The following is an 11867-nucleotide window of genomic DNA, read 5'->3' on the forward strand; positions in this document are numbered from 1 at the left end:
CATTGCAGCTCCTACGCGCTCTCAACGTCTTTTGAAGTTATGGATTTGCTCCCTTTTCCGTCATGCATGGTAACATGTCGAGATCGCATTCATCGTGTGTTGTTACACCTCCCGCCTCCTCTTAGGCAGTTATTCAGAGCATCGAGGTTGCTCTTTTTCCTTTTTCAAGTGCCTTGATTGGAGAATTTTTTCTTTTTATAGTTTCCCTCTTTCAGGCTCATCCATGGCTTCTTCCGCTGCAGTCTCTTCAGACCTCTCTTTTGTCACCATTGCGTTGCACCCGTCCATATATGCTTTTTTTTTCCATGGAAAAGATGGTTTTGTTAGTTTATAGCCGTGGTGGCTCTCCAACAATTACCTCTTTATCCACTGGTGGTATTCCTCAAGGGCGATTTGCAAGAAGAGATTTACATGGAGCAACCTCCCAAATTTGTTGCTCGGGGGAGTCTTTTGGTTAGTATTTCGTTTTTTATGTCGTCTTGCAAATCATTAGCAAATTGGTGTCACTCAAGTGTAGAAGCAAATATTTTCATTGAGTCTTGATGGATTATATTAGTAACAAGCTTGGTACATATGTATGTACCAGTTTGAGGGGGAGTGTTAGATATATTATCTTTATTTTATATTTATCTTTTATCTTTATTTTTAGTTAGTTTGTTATTATTTCTTATTTATATTCTGGACTTAACTCATATTTCTTCTATTATAAATAGAGAACCCATATGTGCATTTAACACAAGGGAGATTAATCCCAAATATACTTTTTCCCTGTATTCAACACTCTTTTATTACATTTCTTTTCAATAGGTTTGTCTTGTTTTCTCTCAACTGTTGTGAGATTGGTAACCTATGTTGCTCCTTCCTGCTATACTTTCTGTTTATTTTATATTATTTGATTCTTCTTTTTATTAATTTCTGCATCAGGCTTAGGATTATAAACCGTAGTTATTAATTAAATGTGTCTTTAATTAGGAGTATTTTTTATGTTTGAGCATTTATATATGCATTACAAATTATTTTATACTTGTAAAAGTCATAATGGCAATCAAGCCACTAACTTACCATGGCGCTTTTTAGGGTTCACTTAATATTCTTATCTGAGATTCATAACTCTGAGAACAAGACCGAAGTAATTTAATCAACTAAAGTCACTTTTCCTACTTGATACAAAAACAAATGTGCTAAAAAGCAGGCACTGATAATGTGACATACTTACATGATCCTATATGACCCAATGATTCAAGTGCAGTTTCACATTCATCTATATCTGAAGGGTTCAATGACTGAAGTCTACCGTCAATAGATGCAATAACAGCTTTAACACCTGAGTTTATCAATTTCATAGCACAAAAAATATACACTAGTTAACAGTTTCAATATACTTTCATAAAAAATCATCAAATTGTGTGGATAGTATATGAACACTTTAAAATGAAGACGAAAAAGCCCTGCAAGGTAGCATCTTATTAGTAGTTTCTTGCTCTATGAAAATAGGTATCAAACTGTAAAACATATCATGCTTGTAAACAGCCAGTTGACAAACCAAACCAGCAAGTGACCCATTAGATTTGCAACAAAACCTAGTTTCAATTAGATGGATTTAAGGTTTTTGAATTTTGTCTGTAGATGAAATCAATTTCCAATATCTTCCAACAAATAAATGAGAGAAATGGATAGCAATGCAGCACTTACAAGGTTCGTCCGTGAAGGAGTGTATAATGTCCTTGGGCACAAGCCTTCCACATATCATAATTGCTCTTGATCTTAAAATTGATTCCACAGAATTGTTGCTAGCGTCAAGAAAAGGAATGTCCGCTTTTATCAGGAAGGAAACTTTCACAACATCCATTAGATGAATAAAAAAATTCTCTACAAGATCATAAATCGTTACCTAATCATTGACGAAAGCAATTCAAAGAGGCTAGTCTTTGACAAAAATTCTGTACTATGTTCGATCAATGCCAACTGCATCCAATGCATACAAATGAGACTGTATATGAGCATGTAATGAGATTGGTATCTGCTACTTGTTTAATTGGATGATTGTGGTTTGGTTTATCCATGGAATCACTTTTGCATGCAATCATTTTAAAATTCAGTTCATAGGGGGGAGGATGTGTTACGTGAGTGAAAATGTTTGGGAACAAACACTTTAGTCACCCGTTACAAAATGGAAATAGACAAAAGTTTTTGGGAGGAGGGGGGTCTGTGCCCAATTTTCTATAAATTAAACCAAACATGCTTTTTTATCTCACAATACAAAGAATCAAACAGCTCTAACCAGGAAAATAACTTTTAACAGGTAATAGTGAGAGCTAATGTGATGGTTATTAACATGATTGTCTATAAATTAAACCCAACTTGCATTTTTTTTCTCTCGCAATACAAATAATCAAATAAGTCTAACCTTGAAAATAACTTTTAAAGGGTAAGAATGAGACCTCGTGTGATATTTATTAACATCATTGTCAAGCTAAATCCCCTTAGGTGCTAGTAACACTCTTGTAGGATAAAATTTATTGAAACCTCAAAATCATGAAAGTGGTTCATTGAATAGGTGAGACCAACAAAATTTTATGATTTCAAATAAATTTAACCAATGGGTTGGAGTGTGTTAAAACAGTGTATTAGATAGTGTTTCTATCATTTTCTTGTCCTGTGGATGTAACTTTGATATTATAATTAAGTAGTTAAATATAAACACATGTACAAGTAGAAGGATAATTATACATTTTTAAAATCAATGATAACAAGAGGAGGGAATAGTAACCTCATATAGAAGTTCCAATACACTTAAAGTTACAAGGGTATCGTCAGCATTTCTGAGTTCATCTTCCAACAATTTAAGTAGATTTAAGCTATAGACAGTGGATGCTGCCGATCTAGATACAGAAAAAAGCTTCACCACCAGTGCCAGTACACGAACTCGACCCTGAATCAGAATAGTAAAATAGTAAAATGTTATACAGTAGCAAAGTTAGTCCATTATGCACAAGGTGTCAAGAATAACCCTACATTATGCACTTTATCAAGGGGTTTTCTTGATAAATGGGGAACATCAAAACTATACCCTTTATTTATTTTGCAATATTTGTGAATAACTGCATTCACATGTTAACAATCAAGTGATTATATTGTAAAATCTTTCCAGTGCATAAATGACAAACAGATTACATACATGTTTATTCTGAACATTTATTACAAAGTTCTTTTATACTTAACACTCTTTATAAACAGTTTTAACAGGAAGAAATTGTTTTCCCTGTAATGCATGTATTAAAATAGTTGTTTGTCATTATTTGTTGTACAATTTTTATAAAGCTGCTTTTTGGGTGTACCCAGCCTAAGGGCTAAAGTGTCATATTGTAGACTTTCCTTTTAGCTTGTACTTGTAGTCACCAATATTTGTATAATGTCCGTCAGCTGAGAAGCAGAAGTCACTGATTTCTGGTCATCCCTTAAATTCAAGTTGATAATAAATCAGGTAAGATCCCACTCTATCCTCCTTCTTGGCCACTGTCTATCATGCGTTGTCGCTTTGTCCACTAAGCTAGGGTTTGCTGCACCTTGGGAGCACAATCCAACCCATTAAGTTGCATGGCCTAATTCTCTGCAAGCACTCTCACGCACCTGTCTATTCCAGCAAACAGGAGTATGTCAAACGTGTTGTTCTCCGCTTGTCAGAATCTCAGCAGACCACTTTTGACAACCACATTAGAATCTTCTAAAGAATATTCATATGCAGATTGATGATGAGGATCAAACAGATTGATGATGAGGATCAACCTCATTAGAATCTTCTAAAGAATATTCATTGCCCAAGATGTATGATCATTTCAAGGAAACCTGTAGTATGGAAGAGAGACTCTCTCTTGAGGAGGTTCAGTCAACTTTGAGCTCAAACAAGTTGGACGAGAAATTTGGAATTAAGGCATATGGTGCTGGAGATGGCCTTGTAACAAGGGGTAGATCGTCTATCATTGATAATAAAGGAGGTAGAAAGAGGTCAAGGATGCGAATAGTTAGAAATACATAGTCCATTAGATATTACCATCACAAGAAGGAAGTTCACACCAAAATGTTTTGTTCAAAGAGGCAGAAGAAGGATAATAAACTTGATAGAGCATCTAGGTTTGGCAAACAGTCTAATGAACCATCTATGTTTGGTGATGCAGTTCTAGTGGAAGACGGTTATGGTGCTCATGGTGTTGAGCAATACTGAAGATTTTGTGTGGATAGTGGACTTAAGATGTTCATTTCATATGGTACGAGGAGTTTACAAAACATGAAAGAGGTTCAATTCTCCTTGGTGACAAGTAGTCCTGTAAGATAATCCGTGTTGGAACCATCACATCTAGTCTCCATTAAAACATTGGAAGTTCATATACAATGAATGAGACGAAAGACGAGAATAAGAAAGGTCAAATCTATACTTAATGAGTTGGGAGTGAAACTAAAATTTTATTATTATTGTTCTATTAACCCTAATACATCATACTACACTATTTATAAAGGATAGTAGTTCAACATACAAAGAAAAAACAGAAGGCTCCTAAAAAGCCTACTAGAAAAAAACATTACATTTTAACACTCCCCCTTAAGTTGGAGCATACAATCATATGCACCAAGTTTGGAACATATAAATTGAATTCTAGGCCCCCTTAAAGATTTGGTCAAAATGTCTCTGAGTTGCTCATTAGAGTTGACAAACTTATTAACAAGTTCATTTGACAACAACTTCACTCTAATAAAATGACAATCAATTTCTATGTGTTTTGTTCTCTCATGAAAAAATGGATTAGAGGCAATATGAAGGTCTTCTTCGTAGTTTCAGCTGCTCATTTTCACAAAATTTCAATTCCTGAAGAAGTTGTTTGATCCACACAAGTTTGCATGTAGTTAAAGCCATAGATCGGTATTCAGCTTCGGCACTAGATCAAGCAACAACACTCTGTTTCTTACTTTTCCAAGATACAAGATTCCCTCCAAATAAAACACAGTATCCTATAGTAGTTCCTCGATCAATTGGACAATTTGCATCACAATATCCTATGATCCGAGCGCTTCCCTTGTTCTCATACAACAATCCTTATCCTGGGTTTCCTTTTACATATCAGAGAATACGAATCACTATATTCCAATGGTCAACATATGGATTTTCCATAAATTGACTCAACTCCCACCAGATAACAAAGATCAGTTCTAGTTATAGTAAGATAGATGAGTTTTCCAACCATCCTTCTATATCTTTCTAGGTCTGAGAAAGGATCACCTTGATCTCTCATTACACTTTTATTTGAGTCCAAAGGACTATCAATGAGCTTGCAATTTGTCTGGCTTGTTTCCTCTAAAATATCAAGAGCATATTTCCTTTGTAAAATTATGACACCTTCTTTGACTGTGCCACTTCAATACCAAGAAAATATTTTAGATGATCCAAATCTTTAGCATGAAAGTCATTGAACAAATGATTCTTTAATTGAGTAATTTTAGTGACGTCATTCCTTATAATAACAATATCATCAACATACACCATGAGATAAACACATTTGTCAAGAGAAGAATGACCATAAAACACGGGATGATCCACGTCACATCGTTTCAGTCCAAAATTTTGCAACCCCAACTAAAATTACCAAACTAAGCTCGAGGTGATTGCTTCAAACGATAAAGGGAATAGCGTAATTTACAAACAAGATATGGATTACGAGTAGAGTGAATACCTTTCCAAAGGGCAATGGGCCAATTATCATCTAAGTCGAGAGAAAACGAGGAGGATGAAGGATCCATGGTCTGGGGATCTGACGGAGGAGGATCTGAGTCTGGAGGACCTTCAATGTTCTAAGTTTGAGATTGCGTCCGACGCTCATATGTCGAAAGAGGTAGAGGAACAATGTCATTCGCATTTTGAGTTTGAGGTATAGATGTAAGCCTAACCAAGGGATCACATCATGTTAGAGGAAACATTTGTTGAACATATGAAAGATCCTCCATGGAGGGCAAGAAAAAAGGTGTATCCTCAAAGAATGTAACATTGGCAGACATATAATATCTCTTCGTGTTGGGAGAATAACATTTATACCCTTTTTGAAGACGAGAGTATTCCAAGAAAACACACTTAACAGCTTTTGCAGAGAGTTTATCAAGACCTGGAGAAACATTATGGAAAAAACACGTACACCCAAATACACGTGGGTTTGCAGAGAGTTTATCAAGACTTGGAGAAACATTATGGAAGAAAAACGTACACCCAAATACACGTGGGGAGACATGGTATAGTGTCGTTTGCAAAAATGACAGAGTAAGGAATTTTATTCTCAAGAGAGGAAGAAGGCAACCTATTGACTAGAAAACAGGCAATGAGGATTGCATCACCCTAATGATGCATAGGAATATTAAAATTCAACATCAGGGAGCATACAGTTTCAATGAGATGTCTATTCTTTCTCTCTGTAATACCATTTTGTTGTGGAGTGTGAGGAGATGTTGACTGATGTAAAATTCCTTGGGAAGATAAGAATGAAGAAAACGCTGCAGAAAAATATTCCTCAGCATTATCACCACGGAGGATTTTAGTTGTCTTCCCAAATTGGTTCTTAATTTCATTAAAAAAGGACATAAATATGGACAAAAGTTCAGATCTCTCTATCATTAAATAAACCCAAGTACAGAGAGAGCATTAAAGTTACAAAATAATTAAAACCAAACGAAATAACACTACTTGGTCCCAAATATCAAGGTGAATAGTTGAGAAAAGAAAATTAAATCACCTTCAACATAGACAAACTTGGATGGCCCAAATGATCATGCAAAAGTTTTGGGGATGAAGTTGTAAAACAGGATATTGAAGAGCTAGGTTTTAAGAAATAAAGTCCTCGAGACTCATGTCCTTCTCTAATCAGACAACCCATACAATGTTCCTGTATAACAAAGGAATTAGTAGTAAAGGTTACAGAACAATTTAAGGAACGAGTCCAATGACTCAAGAAGATTAAATTGTAAGGATGAGGAATATACAAAACAAAATTTAAATTTAGTGAAGGAGATAAGGAAACTATTCCTTGAGATGTCACTTTGGATCCATTGACAATGGTAATGAAATGAGGGATTTTTGGAGAGGACATGGAAGAAAATGAAGGAATGTTAATGTAGATATGGTCTGATGCACCTGGGTCAGGGATCCATGGACTATGACCTTCCATAGATTGAGATATGGAGGCAGTTGACACATTGGACATGGAGGAGGATTGGCCAGGATTAGAAGATTTTCCAGACTTGTACCTAAAAAGTTCTTGGTACTCTTCATTTGAAAATCTGGATTCTAGATCATCCGATTTAGAAACATGAGCAGCTTTGTCTAGATATCCATGCAAGGCATTATATTTCTCTCGAGTATGGCTTATTATCTTACAATATGTACATTGGGGACGCATATTACGACCACCACGTCCACCTCGATTGCTTTTGCCTCCTCCTCTTCCTAGTGGTGCTACCATAGCTTATGTAATGTAGGTACCCGAAGAAGTCGAGTAACTAGGTTGTCCATTGATGGGACTTGATCACCAACTAACATTTGATCATGAACATGATCAAAATGTAAGTGTAGACTTAGAATTAAGACCATGTAAAACTTATCAAGCTTCTTGTTTATGCTTTCTAAAGAATCAGCAACAAAGAAATTCTTCAATTCCTCTCTACAACAGCACAAGCCTTTCCTTTCCTGTGTGAGCGACCATATCATGATAGGCTAGTTGGAGGGGAGTGAGTTGCATCAAAGAGATGTTGCACACCATTAGCAAAGATATCATGTTCTCTTTTCAAAAAAGAGGAGCAAGTTCTGTTAGGTCTCAAAATTTCTAAGACCTCTTGTTCGACATATTGCCTAGGACAGTGCATAATTGAAAATCAAGCTTTTACCATTAAGATTTTTCTTCATCGAGTACAGTGGAAATATCTTGTTCAAGATGATAATGTTATCCTTGACCAAGATAGATAGTTTTTCCAGCTGAGTTTTGCAAAAGTAATGGTAGGAGTAGCAAATAAAGAAGGTGTTCCAAAACCAAAATTCATTCTAAGGCCAAACAGAAGAGGAAAAAACTGATTTTGAGAGTAAAAACCCTAGATCTGAGCTACAGTCATCGAAACAACAAAACACCGACCACAACACACTCAGGAAATTGAGGCGAAATGACTGGCAATGGCGCGTGGTGATGTTTCGACACGGGGAAGGCAACGAGTGAGGCCCACGCGTCCGAGGCTAGCCAAAAAGAAGTGGTGCATGACGACGCATTGGAAGGAGAATGAAGCGGGCGACCACCAGGGATGGGTCACGCTCCTCAAGGCGCACCTAACCCTTGATTTTGCTGGAGAAAAAGCTGCGATGACAGCAGACAACGGCGACAATCAGCGAAAGCGAATGGTAGACAACACGAACTAAAAGCCTAGGCGACAGGCTCTGGATACCAACTTAAAGAGTTGGGAGAGAAACAAAAATTCTATTATTACTATTTTCTTAACCCTGATACATCATACTATCCTATATATATGGAATGGTAGTTCAACATATAAAGGAAAAACAAAAGGCTCCTAAAAAGCCTAGTAGAAAATACATTACATTTCAACATCTATAAAATTGGTACAACACACAAAGTAAAAAAAAAAAAAAAAGCTTTTTAATAAATTCTATTAAAGATGACCTATTCTAAAAGGTTCAAGGGTCACTACATATAATTGAAAAGACGGATGCCTTAGAAAATAATCAAATTTAGGAGACTTTTGGTAGACCATTTGATAAAAACGGATGAATGTACATTGGGAAATATTAATCTAATGGCACATCAGATTGTTACAAAGCAAAGTTAACAAAAATGACTACCCTATTGTCGCTCCTTAACCGTCCTCATATAAACCTATGCATTTGGTAGAGATTTACCACGTATTGAAGGTAAATCTCATAGTTTACATGTTAATATATTGAACGAAAAATACAAATCTGTGCATAACAAATAAATTACCATACCAGTGATGAACATTGTGATGCTATAAGCTCCAGATCTATCTCACCTAATTTGCCAGATGGAAAGATAATTTCCTACAATAGCACAACATTTTAGAAAGCAATCACATAGATGATTCAACTGCTTTCCTTTCATACAAGTCAAAGACATGTATCTACAATAAGAAAAGTGCTTGCATACTATTAGATATTTTAGATATCTATCTTTTATCTTTTATCATTTATTTATCTATTACTATTTCTTTTCTATCACTATTTGTAATTTGGGTTAGCCCATATTCTCTTTATTATACATACATTTTGTAAGATTGAATTAGGCTTAAAGTCCACTTTTTAAAATGGTATCAAAGCTAGGTTAAAGTCTATCTTTGTGAAATTTGACATTTGTTGGATCTTTTATTCCACCCGTTATTGGACTGTTATCAAACCACCCATTAAAATTTAGTCTTGTGCTCAAGATGTATATATCTCAGCATGATAAGAGTGTGTTAGAAATCTCATATCAACTAGAGATAAAGTCAATTTAAAGTATATATGTGGGGACAAACCTCACATTACAAGCCGATTTTGTAGGATTGAATTAGGTTTAATGTTCTCTTCTTAACATGGTTTATTAGATATATTAGATATCTATTTTTTCTCATTTATCTTCTCTTTATTATTATTTCTTCTCTATCATTATTTGTAATTTAGGCTTAGCCCATATTCTCTTCATTATAAAGGATTGAGTTAGGTTTAAAGTTTACTTCTTAACATGGTATTAGAGTCACATTATAGTCTATCATAGCAAAATTTGATGTTTGTTGGATCTATTGTTTAACTTGCTATTAGGCCATCATCAAACCACCCATTAATGTCTAGTTTCACGCTTAAGATATATATACCTCGACATGATAGAGTGCATTGAAAGTTTCACATCAACTAGAGATAAAGACTAATTTAGAGTATATATTTAGATGCAAACATCGACTTACAAACCAATTTTGTAGTGTTGAGTTAGGCTTAAAGTTCACTTGTTAACATGGTTTGTCAGATATATTAGATATCTATATTTTATCTTTTATCTTCTGTTTATTTGTTATTTGTAATTTGGCTTTATAGCCTATATTCTCTATTATAAATAGAGTATCCTATGTATATTTTCTACACACTACAAAAGGGAGATTACTCTTAAACTATTTTTCACTATATTCAACACATACCATGCCTTTAGGAAAACTGGCTAACTTTGTAATTGCATCTGCTGCTACAGCTGCAACTTGTTCATCACTGCACATGTGAGGAAATCAAAAGGTCTATTATGCAAGTGAACTATAAAAAAAACGAGTATTTATTAGCCAGCAAAGAGATCTAAACAAAGATATGTAAAATAAAGGACAAGTAATTATAGAACCCTATTAAGATGCATCCCCTGACCACAGTATAAAAAGGGTCCTTTACAGAAATCTTGATTTACTGCAAAATGGCAGTTTATTGTCCAGGTATTTTAAGAAGTTTTAAATTCTATCATGTAGATATATTTTACGTCTTTTTAAATTTTATTTCTATTGGTTTTAATTTTGGATATTGGTTATATCTTGGTTTTATTACTACCATATAAATGCCGCACTAATGGATTTGATTCCTAGGATAGGTTGTACTTGTTTCCTAAATATCCAATCAAGGTATGTAAAATATATCAGATCATGTAATCAAACTGAATACGAGAAATTATTTTCTTCTAATTTTGAGATTGTATCAGAGGTTCTGATCATTAGGAGTCTCTCCTTGTGTGGCTTAATTACGGCCTTTATTGTTGTGTAAACCTAATTGCAACCTTCATTGCCACATTTTCTGTTTTCAGCGTTCATTGTTGCACAATCTGACCTCCATTGCTCTGCGTCTCTTATTAATTTATTTCTTTGGGCCTTAATTGTACATAATTGTAAAGGCTGAAATGGAAAACAGGTCTTACAATGCAGGAGAATTACATAAATAGGTTTCATTCAACATATTGGTTGAATGAAAAAAAAATATATATATATCTAAAACAGTCGCAACAATGAGACCATCTTGAAAGTGAAAGGAAAGGATGGCCATTAAACCAATGATGTTGTTGAAGATGATTCTATTTTCAAGTCATGGGACGAAGAAGACTCCATGATCATGGAACTCAATCGTTCTAGAAATCAATGATACGTGTATGTTTCTCAATTCAGAAAAAGTCATATGGTGTGCAATAGGGCAAAAATTGGTAAGGCAAAAGATACAGAACAAATCTATGATGTGAAGGTTATAGCCATGACAGACAAACAGGACACCAAATATGTTATTAAGTATGCTAATCATCTTAAAGCTTTATGGAGGGATCACTATAGGGTTATTAAGGCCATGTGTTATGAGGATTCAACAATTTTAAGAGAGTACATTGAATAGGATTAGGTGTATGATTTCTTAGTAGGTCTAAACCACAAATATGATCAAGTTAGAGTTCAAATATTGGGAAAGGAGAAGGTTCCAAGACTCAATGTATTGATGGAAATCATTTGGAGTGAAGAAAGCCAGAGTCTATTGCTAGAGACTCCTATTGCAGAAAATTCAACAATGATTGTTGAAAGAACAACAGTCATGGTTACAGACGAAAAAATGGAGGCCCTTTTAAAAAGATGGAGAGAAAAAAAAAAGGAGTATGGTGTACCTATTGCAACAAGCCATGCCACACTAGGGATAAATGTTGGAAGTTGCATGAAAAACCCCACAACATAGATAGGGGATACTGATAGGTACATAGGGAAGGTTTACAGCAGAAGAAAAACTGCATGAGTCAGTTTTTTGTATGACAGGCAGTTTTAACTGTCTGTAAGGTAGTTAC

At 34.9% G+C, this 11867-nt stretch overlaps 1 protein-coding gene across 1 annotated transcript in view; it reads right to left on the minus strand.

Annotated features, from left to right (window-relative positions):
* The window catches only part of LOC106756443, a 42483-nt gene that overhangs the window by 12401 nt on the left and 18215 nt on the right, over nt 1-11867 (minus strand). The window contains exons 6-11 of the mRNA XM_014638876.2: nt 10219-10285; nt 9020-9091; nt 2771-2932; nt 1892-1965; nt 1693-1790; nt 1217-1324 (exon numbers count right to left, since the gene is read on the minus strand). Coding sequence (XP_014494362.1) covers nt 1217-1324; nt 1693-1790; nt 1892-1965; nt 2771-2932; nt 9020-9091; nt 10219-10285 — 581 coding nt within the window. The remainder of the gene's footprint in view (nt 1-1216; nt 1325-1692; nt 1791-1891; nt 1966-2770; nt 2933-9019; nt 9092-10218; nt 10286-11867) is intronic.

The sequence above is a fragment of the Vigna radiata genome, chromosome 2 (assembly GCF_000741045.1).
Source record: "Vigna radiata var. radiata cultivar VC1973A chromosome 2, Vradiata_ver6, whole genome shotgun sequence".
NCBI lineage: Eukaryota > Viridiplantae > Streptophyta > Magnoliopsida > Fabales > Fabaceae > Vigna > Vigna radiata.